General features: G+C 40.8%; 1 protein-coding gene across 5 annotated transcripts in view; it reads left to right on the forward strand.

The window, feature by feature from the left end:
- vps13d (vacuolar protein sorting 13 homolog D) overlaps positions 1-12,856 on the forward strand; it is a 46,528-nt gene that overhangs the window by 26,804 nt on the left and 6,868 nt on the right. For 2 of the 5 annotated variants that reach the window (XM_028410670.1, XM_028410672.1), the window contains exons 40-63: positions 2,830-2,904; positions 4,484-4,589; positions 5,009-5,161; positions 5,624-5,759; positions 5,838-5,885; positions 6,215-6,365; positions 6,575-6,791; positions 6,879-7,129; positions 7,218-7,409; positions 7,486-7,612; positions 7,722-7,864; positions 7,967-8,097; positions 8,279-8,454; positions 8,671-8,794; positions 9,182-9,417; positions 9,497-9,599; positions 10,009-10,166; positions 10,390-10,498; positions 10,595-10,765; positions 10,949-11,053; positions 11,166-11,315; positions 11,547-11,696; positions 11,816-11,912; positions 12,003-12,151. In XM_028410670.1, the coding sequence (XP_028266471.1) occupies positions 2,830-2,904; positions 4,484-4,589; positions 5,009-5,161; positions 5,624-5,759; positions 5,838-5,885; positions 6,215-6,365; positions 6,575-6,791; positions 6,879-7,129; positions 7,218-7,409; positions 7,486-7,612; positions 7,722-7,864; positions 7,967-8,097; positions 8,279-8,454; positions 8,671-8,794; positions 9,182-9,417; positions 9,497-9,599; positions 10,009-10,166; positions 10,390-10,498; positions 10,595-10,765; positions 10,949-11,053; positions 11,166-11,315; positions 11,547-11,696; positions 11,816-11,912; positions 12,003-12,151 (3,458 nt within the window). The remainder of the gene's footprint in view (positions 1-2,829; positions 2,905-4,483; positions 4,590-5,008; positions 5,162-5,623; positions 5,760-5,837; positions 5,886-6,214; positions 6,366-6,574; positions 6,792-6,878; positions 7,130-7,217; positions 7,410-7,485; positions 7,613-7,721; positions 7,865-7,966; positions 8,098-8,278; positions 8,455-8,670; positions 8,795-9,181; positions 9,418-9,496; positions 9,600-10,008; positions 10,167-10,389; positions 10,499-10,594; positions 10,766-10,948; positions 11,054-11,165; positions 11,316-11,546; positions 11,697-11,815; positions 11,913-12,002; positions 12,152-12,856) is intronic. The other 3 variants (XM_028410671.1, XM_028410673.1, XM_028410674.1) reach the window with 3 other exon arrangements.

A 12,856-nucleotide genomic window follows, 5' to 3' on the forward strand; every position in this document is an offset into this window, starting at 1 on the left:
AGGCTACAGTAGTCAACCTGAATATGAAACACGTTAGTTCAGGGTCCGATATAAAAATATGTATTTTCAAAATAATACAAAAATACAAAATAATTTTTCTTCCTGGGTTAATGTGATTTCTGCCCTTGAACTTCACTGCACAGCGTATCGTATCCATTTCAGGGCTGTAAGACGTCACTTTGTTTTTCACGAGGGATTGCAAGCTCTCATGTGGCTCGAGCGATGTTTGCTCGCACAAGTTTGGAGATCCAAAGATCGACTGGACTCCAAATGCATACTTGTTTTTTGTTTACATAAGTGTCAGGAATGTCATTCCATGTAGGCTGTCGAACATGAGTTTGTCTGGTGTCACAGGTGGCACAGGACGCGACCGTGACGCATATTTTGACAAAATATTAAAAGTTTTATTTTAATATCCACAAGAGCATCTCAATCTCTAAAGAAATAACTATTATTATGAAAAAACTAAATGAATAAAATAAAATACATTTAAATTAAAAAGCCATTATTTATCGACATTATTATTATTTTTTTCCAAAAATGAGCTCGCCCTGAGAGCCACAACAGAGGGATGAAAGAGCCTCATGCGGCTCCGGGGCCGCAGGTTACCGACCCCTGATCTAAACTAAAAATGAAGTAATTGAAATTGGTAAACGAAAAGATTTTATCAGTTAGCATCTGATGGTCAGAGGTCAACAAAGCAGGTTAAGAAATGGATGGAAGGATTTATAACCATAGGTCAATGCCACTGTGTTCCCAGAAACCTCACAAACAACATTTCTGTGCATAATAAAAGAATTCACAAGTTAATTATGACTAAACATTACAGAGATGATAATATATGATAATTATTTTATAAGATAAACATTTGATGCCATTTTATATACAGTGTCCCTGGAAAGTATTCACAGCGTTTCACTTTTTCCACATTTTGTCATGTTACAGCCTAATTCAAATTGTATTAAATTAATCTCTTACCTCAAAATTCTACACACAATACCTCATTAGGACAATGTGGAAAAAGTTTTTTCTGCCATTTTTTGAATTTATTAAAAATATAAAACTAGGCAATCGCATTTACATAAGTATTCACAGCCTTTGCCGTGAAGCTCAAAATTGAGCACAGGTGCATTCTTTTTCCACTGATCATCCTTGAGATGTTTCTACAGCTCCTACAGCTCCCACTGCGGTAAATTCAGTTGATTGGACATGATTTGGAAAGGCACACCCCTGTCTATATAAGGTCCCACAGTTGACCATGCATGTCAGAGCACAAACACCAAGCATGAAGTCAAAGGAATTGTCTATAGACCTGCGAGACAGGATTGTCTTGAGGCACAATTCTGGGGAAGGATACAGAAAAATTTCTGCTGCTTTGAAGGTCCCAATGAGCACAGTGGCCTCTATTATTCATAAATGTAAGATGTTGAGGACCACCAGGATTCTTCCTAGAGCTGGCCGGCCATCTAAACTGAGCGATCAGGGGAGAAGGGCCTTAGTCAGGGAGGTGACCAAGAACCGGATGGTCACTCTGTCAGAGCTCCAGTGTCCCTCTGTGGAGAGAGGACAGCCTTCCAGAAGGACAACCATCTCTGCAGCAATCCATCAATCAGGCCTGTATGGTAGAGTGACCAGACGAAAGCCACTCCTTAGTAAAAGAAACACGGCAGCCCGTCTGGAATTTGCCAAAAGGCACCTGAATGACTCTCAGACCATGAGAAACAGAATTCTCTGGTCTGATGAGACAAAGATTGAACTCTTTGGTGTGAATGCCAGGCGTCATGTTTGGAGGAAACCAGGCACCGCTCATCACCAGGCCAATACCCATCCCTACAGTGAAGCATGGTGGTGGCAGCATCATGCTATGGGGATGTTTTTCAGCAGCAGGAACTGGCAGATTAGTCAGGATAGAAGGAAAAATGAATTCAGCAATATACAGAGATATCCTGGATGAAAACCTGCTCCAGAGCGCTCATGACCTCAGACTGGGGCGAAGGTTCATTTTTCATTCTGTAAATGTCCTGGAGTGGCCCAGCCAGAGTCCAGACTTGAATCCGATTGAACATCTCTTGAGAAACCTGAAAATGTCTGTGCACAGACGTCTCCCATCCAACCTGATGGAGCTTGAGAATTACTACAAAGAAGAATGGGCAAAACTGCCTAAAGATGTGTGGTGTGCTAAGCTTGTGGCATCATATTCAAAAAGACTTGAGGCTGTAATTGCTGTCAAAGGTGAATCAACAAAGTATTAAGCAAAGGCTGTGAGTACTTATGTAAATATGATGTCTTAGTTTTCTATTTTTAATAAATTCAAAAAATATCAAAAACAAACTTTTTGTAACATTGTTCTAATGAGGTATTGTGTGTATGAGGCTGTAACATGACAAAATGTGGAAAAAATTAAGCTCTGTGAATACTTTCTGGATGCACTGTACATATTTAAGGTCTTTAATACATAAATGTAATCTGTACCTGGATCTGCAGAGGCATCTGGCTGCGAGCTAGTAATCTCACAGTTATAGTATTATTTTTTCGCATCAACCAAACTAAACAATAACATACAGTACCATAAGTCACATTAATTAGGTATACCTTAAAGTCATAGCCATCATCTTCCAGGTTCCTCTGGTCCCCTGTTTGCATACTTAAAGAATGACCCTGTGGTGTGCTGGTTCTGAGATTACTTGAAGTAATATATGAATTCCATAAAAGTATTGATTTGCAGAGAATTTGCCAATACAGAGTCTGGTTTGATGATGAACTAACCCTTCTGTGTGTTCCCTCTGCATGTCTTTCTGTTGTGCCGTAACTGTCTCTCTCTACTGTCAGGTGCACCTTTTGCCCATCTTAGAACTAGAAGCACAGCCAGCTTGACCTGCCTCGAGCAGCAGATTCACTCCAGAGGTACAGTTTAGAGCTTAGTCATGCAGACAGTGTCCTTCAGAAAAACACTCAGTATCAAAGCTCTTATGCAGTCATTATAAATGAATCCCTGGGGAACATGAATTGTAGTCAGAGACTCTGCCTCACTGTATGTTAGCATATCAGCTGATAGCAACATTAGCACTGCACCATTCAAGACCAGACGGCAGTTCAGATGAGTTAAGAAACCAACTGTAAACTGCAGTTTAAGTATAAATGGCTTCTCTCTGTCTTTCTCTCTCATTTCCTTCTTCACTTCTTTTGCTTTTTAAATGTTCCAAATGTATCTGAAATATCTTTTCAGCCTCTGAGTGCACACAAAATAGTGACCAAGACATACAGTGGGCAGGAAACCTGGCTTAGCAAACAAACTGAAACACTGAATCTTTTTTTCTGTACACTGCCTTATGTTATGTTTATGCATTTTGTGCCTCTAAGCACCTGTCCAACATGTCGTGGTACTGGTGCCAAAAAAATGTCAAACCCATGTCAAGAAATTAATCTTTTTATATGTATGTGTAGGCATAAAAACTGAGCCAACAGTGGATGGTTAAATGAATAGAAGAGTTTTTATTATATCAGCTGATAAAGACAGGGGAAAGTCAATGCAGCTACATCCAAATAACTTGATATTTATTGCACTAAAGTCTCGTTGATCATATTTAACCGAAACCACTGCAAGTAGCTGAAATAGTTGAAACTCAGTTCTCTCGGGGTGCATTAGCTGCATTAACTGCATGGCCGGTAGTTTTGTGTAATTTGACTTATTTGTAAGTTCTTATGTCATGTTATCATATCATGCCTTTGTGTCCATTTTTTACACAACTTTTTTTACACAACTAGTAAGACAATATACTCTAATAAATTTAACTTGATGTAAACAGCAGGATTAAAAACAGTAGAAAAGTAAGTCTTGGACATAGGGGTCAAAAAATGATGTATTTGTTCAATACAAATTCATTTTGCATAATTTTGCTAACTTTTGTTCATCATCCAGCATTTTGTGTAAATTGTTGTATATGTAATACAGTGATGATAAACAGTACAGTACCTTGGTATAAAGGAATAGTGTTTACTTTAGGGACCTCTGGGAAAATGATCTTTGATCTACTGATTGTCATTTCTGTGTGTGTGTTTTGTTTTTTTGCTGTTTGCCCCACTCACCTTTGTATACTATATGTTCATGTGTGGAACAGTTCTCCACTAAGTCAATTGTAACTTGTACACTGTTATAAGTGGTGCACTGTTATAATTGCTTTTTAAGGTGGTACTCCAGAATTCCTGTAAAGTTTAGTCGACATTAAAAAAAAAAGAAATAAAAAAAGCATGACCTGTAGAATTAGAGTCTGCAGAGCTAAAAAAAAATCTGCAGCAATCTTCACAGCTGAATTCACAGCTTTGTGATCTTTCTGTGGAATTTTGGAGTGTCCCTTTAAAGAGAGAACACACCTCTGCCTTGGCTGCTTTGTAGCTCAAGACAAAAAGCAAATGCATGACTGATCGAACAGAACATACACCACAAGTCCAAGCTTTCTCTTAGGTGTTCACCTTTTGTCTCCAGCAGATGTCAAGCTTTCCAAGAGGAGGCAGCCCTTTGTCCCATATGCCCTGTGCAACCACACAGGATGTACCATGTGGTTTGCCACTTCAACAACAAATCCTACAAGGTAGGTGCAATTTTCATGCATATAATACATTCCAGAGAAACAACTTCTTCAGTAGATATCAAACCATAACTACACCATGGAAGTGACCATGGAAGGTTGAGTCATGTTATATACATTTTTAATTATAATTAATTATAAATATATATTATAAAGTACACCTCTTGTCACACATGAAAATGTTTAATGTTTCCAAATGAGCTGAGTAGTTTGATAGTTGAATGGTTATAACAGGCATGTGGATGAATAAAAAGAAAAATGTGTTGAAACTAAAATTTGATTGCTTTGCAGCAATAAAACCAATGTTAAAAGAAAAACATCTGACCAAACTGCCTGATGTCCAGAAAGCCTGATATGACTATTACGAGTACAGCAGAACAAACTGTTTACTAAACTAATAGTCATACTTTAAATCTCCACAGGGTGGCGCTGTCTCACAGCAGTAGTGTAGACTCCATCTCAGATGTTAATGGCCCAGGAGGTGATGATACCCACAATGTCAGCCAGTGGAGAGAGGTGCTGCCTGGGGAAGAGATTCCATTTGAGTTTGAGGCCCATGAAAAACTACGCCACCGGTACAGTTCCGATTCTTTATCACAGCCTTGTGGATTTGATCCAGTAAATATAAACATGTTGACGAGTTTGTCCAATATTTTTGATTCTTTGGTTAACACAGCACTGAAATGCATTCTGGACTGTCTGTCAGAAAGTTGTTTGCTTTGCTTTAAAGATGTTATGCCTGCATCATAATTGCATTAACAGTTGATCTGCTTTCTGAGCAACACAATGCTCAGTGTTTATGAGACTCTCTTGTCAGAAGTCAGAATCATGACCCATTTTAATTGTTCTAAATTGGCCTAAAATGGGTCCCAACTCTCATCTAAGAACACAAGAGGGGTTGGAAATGTCGTATGTCGTATTTATTTTGTGTATTATTAAAATAATATTAAAACTCAAGAACAACATATCTATTGACATAATAATTTAGGATGTTGTCATTTTGTGTCACTGATCCCTCGCTGCCACCTTCTGTGCAGACACACTCATGAGCTGAAGCTACACCAGCTGCTGGTCCGGGTTGGTGGATGGGAGCAAGTCAAGCCAGTGTCTGTGGACAAAGTGGGAGTTTTCTTTCGGTATGCAGCTCCAGACCGAAAGAACTCTTCCAACACTGTAAGTAAATTCTAAAACAAAATTCATGTTGGTAATATTTTTATTTCGATGTTAAATATTTCTACTACTTTCTGGCAGGTTGGCAGCCCTATCAGCAGGACCAACATCATCCATCCACATGTTTATGTAAGGTTTTCTTTTTTTTGTTTACATCAGCATACCGGCAGTCAATAGCAGGAATGGGCCATTGTTTTTTCATGAAGGTATCATGATATCAGCCCCCAAAAAGTAATTAGTTTTGGCTACTTTTGCTTGTATTACTGGTGTTTAGGTTTTTAACGTCATTAATATTTTCTTATAATGATTACCATACACTGGTTCTATTGTCATCTTTGCGACATTTTCTGTTCACTACTCTGTCTGTGTACATATAATGTTATGCAAACGGTTGGGCTGTTAAGAAACTACTGTCCCTGAGGCCAGTAGATTTATCATCTCTTTTTTTGGACCCTCAGTTTTCAGCCTTGCCTCCAGTCAGAGTGGTCTTCTCCATCACAATGGAAGGCAGTGCCCGGAAGGTCATTACTGTCCGCTCTGCCCTCATGGTAAAGAACCGACTGGATGTTCCTATGGAGGTCCGCCTAGACAGTCCCTCTGCACCTGACAGTAAGATATTGCTTCTTTTAATTTGTTTCCATTCCAATGAAGTTTACTGTTTACTATCAAATTCTACAAACCATTAAATCCAAGAGCACAATTGACCATTTTATTTTACCTTTTTTACTTTTTCCTTGTTTTATTGTTTAATGTCCTTTTATTTTAAATGTCTTATCATGTATCATTATGATTAGCCAGCTGTGTCTTTGTGTTGACAGAACCTGTGGTGCTACCTCCCATCCTGCCTGGCCAGGCCTTGGCTGTCCCCCTCCACCTTACATCATGGCGGCTGCAGGCTCGCCCCAAAGGCCTGGGCTTGTTCTTCTGCAAGGTTCCCATCCACTGGACCAGTGTGGAAAGGCCAGGAGAGATCAGCAGCAGTAAAAGGGAGTGTCAGTCAGCAGACTTTGATGACAGTCTTAAACCTAACTTCAGGTAGGGACAGTCAGTCAGACTTTGTGTTCTTGGGGTTTGGCTTCCCCACACATGGTACCATCCCACTTGTTTCTCCGTATGTCACAGGTTCTGTGTAGTCATCAAAAAGGAGAACTACCCAGACCAGCAGCCTGCAAAAAGGCAGGTTTCTGGTAGTGCAAAGCAGATTTATCGACAGCCAGGCCACGCCATCTACTTGCTGCCTACCATGGTACTGGCCAACCTGCTGCCCTGTGACCTGAGCTACTACATCAAAGGGACATCCATCAAAGGCTCACTAAAACCAGGGAAAGAGGCTGTGCTTCATGCAGCCGACACCTCACAAAACATGGAGCTAGGTCAGGTCCTGCCAGATGTCTCTGACTGGTGTTCATTTCCTGAAGGTTTTCCTTGTTTTCATTCCCAGTGTTTTTGTCCTTCCTTCAGGAGTCCTGCTAGAGAGCTTTCCTGTGTGCAAAGAGCTTCTTATTCCTCCTGGGACTCAGAACTATGTGGTGCGCATGAGGCTGTATGACACCAACAAACGGCTGATTTGTCTCACCATCCGCATCATCCTGCGGGCACAAGGGGCTCTGAAGATCCTGATTTCTGCCCCCTACTGGCTCATCAACAAGACTGGTAATGTTTTGTTTAAAACAGTTTTAACTGATTTCACAAAGTTAATCTCAGTCAAGATACTCCTTTCATCCTTAAGGTCTGCCATTAATTTTCCGCCAAGACAATGGCAGGGTGGATGCAGCAGGCCAGTTTGAGGAGCATGAGTTAGCCCGGAGTCTTAGCCCACTTCTTTTCTGCTACACTGACAAGGAGCAGCCTGCCATGTGAGTGTGTTTCATAGGCTGAAACTTGAGTCCTGAGTGTGCATGATGGTATGTGTTTATTTAATTTATGCATCATTGCATCTCACTTTTCTCCTTATCATTATGCCAGGTGTACAATGCGAATTGGAAAAGGGATCCATCCAGATGGAATTCCAGGCTGGTGTCAAGGCTTCTCCTTGGATGGAGGGAGTGGAGTCAGGGCAGTGAAGGTGATCCACCACGGGAACAGGCCTGGCCTTGTCTATAATATTGGCAAGTTATTTAATGATGTCTTCTACACAAGTTTAAGATCAAAGTTGATCATATTATTAATGGAATATTTCAGGCTTTCATTGTTCCCTTTCTGATCTACAGGTATTAGTGTGCGCAAAGGTAAAGGACGCTATAGGGACACTCACATTGTGACCTTTGCCCCACGTTACCTGCTGGACAACTGCTCCAGTCACAAATTGGCCTTTGCTCAGAGGGAGTTTGCAAGAGGGAAGGTAAATTCAGCTTGAGGCAAAGACCTATGTTCTCTCTCTCATTTCATGTCTGCATTTCTCTTTTGACTTATTAAAGCAAAGACAGTTAAAAAAGAAGTTGAATGATGGTTCTGAAGTTCTATATCAATGGTCAGTGTGATGGGAGCCATGTATGAATATTTGGCATTGGCATTTGTCCTAGGGCACAGCCAATCCAGAAGGTTATATCTCCACCCTGCCAGGCTCTAGCGTCGTCTTCCACTGGCCTCGAAATGACTATGACCAGCTATTGTGTGTCCGTCTCATGGACACCCCGAACTGCACTTGGTCAGGAGGATTCGAAGTCAACAAACCCAAATCCTTTCACGTCAACATGAGGTAAGCCACTATTACAGTTACACCTGAATAGGTGTTTATCTTGGGTCTGCCCAACTGTTCCATCTGAATCAAAAACGTGTCCGTGGCTAACTCTGTCCTTGGATTTTTACGTACCAATTGCCCATCAAATGCCCACTTTTTGACCATGGAATGTCTTCTGCTAATCTGAGTTTTTGCTGTATTTTAGAGGTTGTAAATAGGTCTTTGTTTGAACAGGGACACACTTGGGAACTGTTTTTTTCTGCGGGCGGAGATCACCCTGAAGGGGGCCACATACCAGATCTCTTTCACTGATACTGACCAGCTGCCTCCACCATTCCGCATCGACAACAATTCGGAGGTAAGCCTCTGCTGTTACAGCTTTCTAAGTATGTGATATACAAAGTAGATTAAAAAAGGCCTGTGTCCAAGTTATTTTCTAGACTCCCTTGTCCATAAACTTTTTTTCTGTCTTTGTTGCCCAGACCCAATGAATAATTCAAATCAGAACAGCTCTCAGATACACAATAATGTTGACATTTTGGATGTGTTTGAACACCAGCATTATTCCAAATGACCCTCAACATTAGCAGCCACAGACAACCTCCTGATGTGCCTGCATGTGTTAATAGGACAATTTTACAGACAAAAGCTCATGTGTCAAAAGGGTTTAACAGTGGTCAAAGAGAAATAAATGAGGGGGCCGCGTAAGACATAAAGAATAATTGATGCTGCATCAATCCATCAGGTGCCTATCCAGTTCTGGCAGCATGGTGTAGCTGATATCTGGCTGCACACTGAAGTGAAGGCTAACTCAGTGCTGGACTACGCCTGTGATGAGCCAACACTGCCCCCCTACCTTACCCTCACTGTGAAGGGAGCAGGATCTTCTGAAGTCACAGCTGACATGAACTTCTTCAGAGAGTACAACAAACTTTACTATGAGAACTTCATCTATATTGCAGCTACACACACTTTCTCAATGTATGGACCCATGACATTTTCTGGAATTTTTATATCAAATTTTAACCAGTTATAAAGTTTACTAACCATTTATCTGCAGAAATGCTGACAGTAGGCCTGCAACAAAGAAACGTCTAGTGAGCTGTGCTGAACTGGTTCTGGATGTGGACACCAAGACTCAAAGGGTCATCCTGAAAAAAAAGGTAGTTTTCCTATAAAACTCAGGGCAGACAGACTTCAGATGTGCAAACAGTTGTGAAAGGCATGGTAGTTGTCAGGGTCACTATTAACTCCAGCAATGATCAGCTGTAATGTATACTGTATATTGCTGTCTGTGCTTAGATACAGAACTGTTGACTTGAAGCATGTTCAAACTGTGTGATAGCACCCTAATTAAAATAGATCATCTATTTCCATTACATTCTGCAATGTGAATACACCAATCCATATGTATGGATAAACAGACAGACAGATAAATATGATATTAATCCCAAACTGAAACTATATAAGGGATAGGCTATTATCATTCATTTCTTATTGGTCATATATCTGTCGGGCTCTTAATTAAATCAAATAAAAAAAAATCTTAATGCCATATACATTGTTATGCAGGAACCAGGGAAGCGCTCCCAGCTGTGGAGGATGACTGGGACTGGTATGCTGTGTCACGAAGGCTCGTCTCCACCACAGAGCAAACCAGCCCAGCCACGCCCACTAGACTCCTCTTTGGTTCTAGATATTGCTGGGCTTGCAGCTGTTAGTGACAACAGGTTTGTACTATGTATCCTTGTGAAAACTGAACCATGACATTTGTAAGAAATTGTCCAACACATTGGCATTGACATTGATCAAAAGACATTGTCTTTCTAGCTCCCTGGAGCACAGTATTTGTAATAAATGACTTGTCCTCTTTATAGTTCATATTTGAAAACTTGTATGTAAGCAGTGGCTTTCTCTCCTGTTCTTACTTCTGTGTGCCTTATGCTATGCTAGCTTTGAGCCATTGATGCTGAGAAGGCCGGACTCGCGTCGTAGCACCACCCAGACATGGTATTTTAGCTCAGGCATGGTGACCTGTGGCCTTCCCCGGCTAGTCGTACAGGTACCTACATGAAATATGTCATTATTTATATTCTCAGGGACTCTTCTTCTTTGTATACTTCAGTTTTATCATTAATGTATGACTTGTACTCTTAAGGTGAAGGGTGGAACGGCAGGCCTGTGTGACGGAGCGGAGGTGGTGCTTGGCCCAGATTCAGGATTGCTGGAGCCTGGTCCTGAGAAGCAGTTTATCAACCAGAAGATGAGACCTGGTTCTGGTGTGCTGTCTGTCCAGGTGCTGCCAGATGGTCCCACGCGTGTCTTGCAAGTGAGAACAAAACACAGTGCAACTCAATACCATTTTTTATTGTTATTATATAAGTCTCATAGTAGTAATAATTGCACTATATAATAATCCACCTCTCTAAACTCTGAAAAAATGCAAGAAACAGTAACTGATTGATGTTTGACAAAACTCTGCTTAATAGTTTTAAAAACCCACGTTTTTCAGATCAGTGACTTCAATCAGAGAAGAATAATCCGGAGCTCACCTAGCACAGAACAAGATAAGAGCAAAGAGGAAGTGAAGACGAATGAGCCTGAGAAGGAGCTGGAGGTACAAATGACCTTCTTGTTCCATATTTTTAATAGATTGTAAATTATATTTATTCATTCATTTTGTTCAGGTCAACAGTTTTCAGCAATTACATTTTCTGTCTGATACCTAGATATTAGTGAACTTGGAGGAAGGCCTGGGTGTTTCTTTGGTCAACAAGGTTCCTGAGGAGCTTGTTTTCACAACACTCTCTGGGATAAATGTCCATTTTACCCGTACTGCTGCTAACGAAGTATTGGAGCTTAGCATTCAAAACATCCAGGTAAGAGAACAGACAGTTCAAGGGGGTAAACATACTAAACAAAGGGGAGGCAGGCAAGCACCTACGGAAAATGTGGAAAATAATTCTATAAAATTAAAAAAAGAATTCAAATAGTTACAATGATGTTGCTGGATATTACTGAAAACATCCAATGACACATTGAGTCAGTGCTTGGAAACACAAGTTGAGAATGATGTATGAATTCATCATCTGTCATGTTCTTGTTTTCAGGTGGATAACCAGTTGCTGGGTACCACCCAGCCTGTGATGCTGTGTGTGACTCCCAGTTCCAGTGACAGCATTCCTAATGAAGGCGGTCCTGCCCTGCAGGTCAACTCAGTTAAGGTTCCTAGCAACCTCATGCTCACTGATCTCTTCAAGGTAAATGCTGCATACATATTTACTGCTGTTACACAAAATCGCCAGCTGAAACACGAAATAAGCAAGTGTAGTTTTTGCTGGTTTATGTGTTTCACATGAAATTTGGATGTGTTTTGCAGCACCTCATGGTAACAGCCCAACGCTTCACTATTGTCATTGAAGAGAAACTGCTTCTCAAGCTGCTCAGCTTTTTTGGCTATGGACAGACAGAAGCTGGTCAGTCTTTAGCTGAGCCTCGCTGTAAAAAATTAATGTGGTTCTGTAAATAAACAGGTTGTTAAATACATGTAATTTCTATCAATCCAGAACTGGAGAAGTTGGATGAAAGCCTCCATGAGAAACCCAACAAAAACATGGGACCTCTCAAACGTTACTACTTTGAGAATTTGAAGATTAGCCTCCCTCAGATCAAATTGAGCGTCTTCACCTCTAACAAGCTGCCTCCTGATCTCAAGGTATTCTAACAGGGTCTTTTTTCGTTCTCTCCACAGTGTCATTTATCTTAATATGCTGAGTAAAAAGTGCTTATGTCTATCTTACACCAGGGGTCTTATTTATAACTACTGCATGCACACAAATCAGGGCCTGAAAGAGGCATACGCCATCTTACACACTCTCCTATCAAAACAAATTTGATGGTCGAGTGTGCGTTTCTTAAAGCAAATTCTGACCTCAAAGCTGGTGAGGAGGTGATTTGAACCCAGATTTAATTCAATTCAATTCAATTCAGTTTTATTTATATAGCGCATATTACAATCAGACATTGTCTCAAAGCGCTTCACAGGAACCCCCCTAAGAGCACTGTGGCAAGGAAAAACTCCCTTTAAGAGGAAGAAACCTTGAACAGGACCCGTCAACTTAAGGGGGAACCAGTCCTGCTGCTAGTCAGAGAGGATGAGGGAGAGAGAGAGAGAGAGAGAGAGAGAGAGAGAGAGAGAGGATGAAGGAGAGAGAGAGAGGAGAGAGAGAGGATGAAGGAGAAAGAGAGAGAGAGAGAGAGGAGCAAACATGATACAAACATGATACAGTACAGAGCAAACATGACAGCAAGATGAAACAGTGATTATATTGCAATAGATATCTATATATATCGTCGGTCCATAAGTAGGAATAGTAATTTGATAGCAAGGATGAGCAGCAGGGGCTAGTGAAGTCGATGA

Source organism: Parambassis ranga, chromosome 7, assembly GCF_900634625.1.
Source record: "Parambassis ranga chromosome 7, fParRan2.1, whole genome shotgun sequence".
Lineage (NCBI taxonomy): Eukaryota > Metazoa > Chordata > Actinopteri > Ambassidae > Parambassis > Parambassis ranga.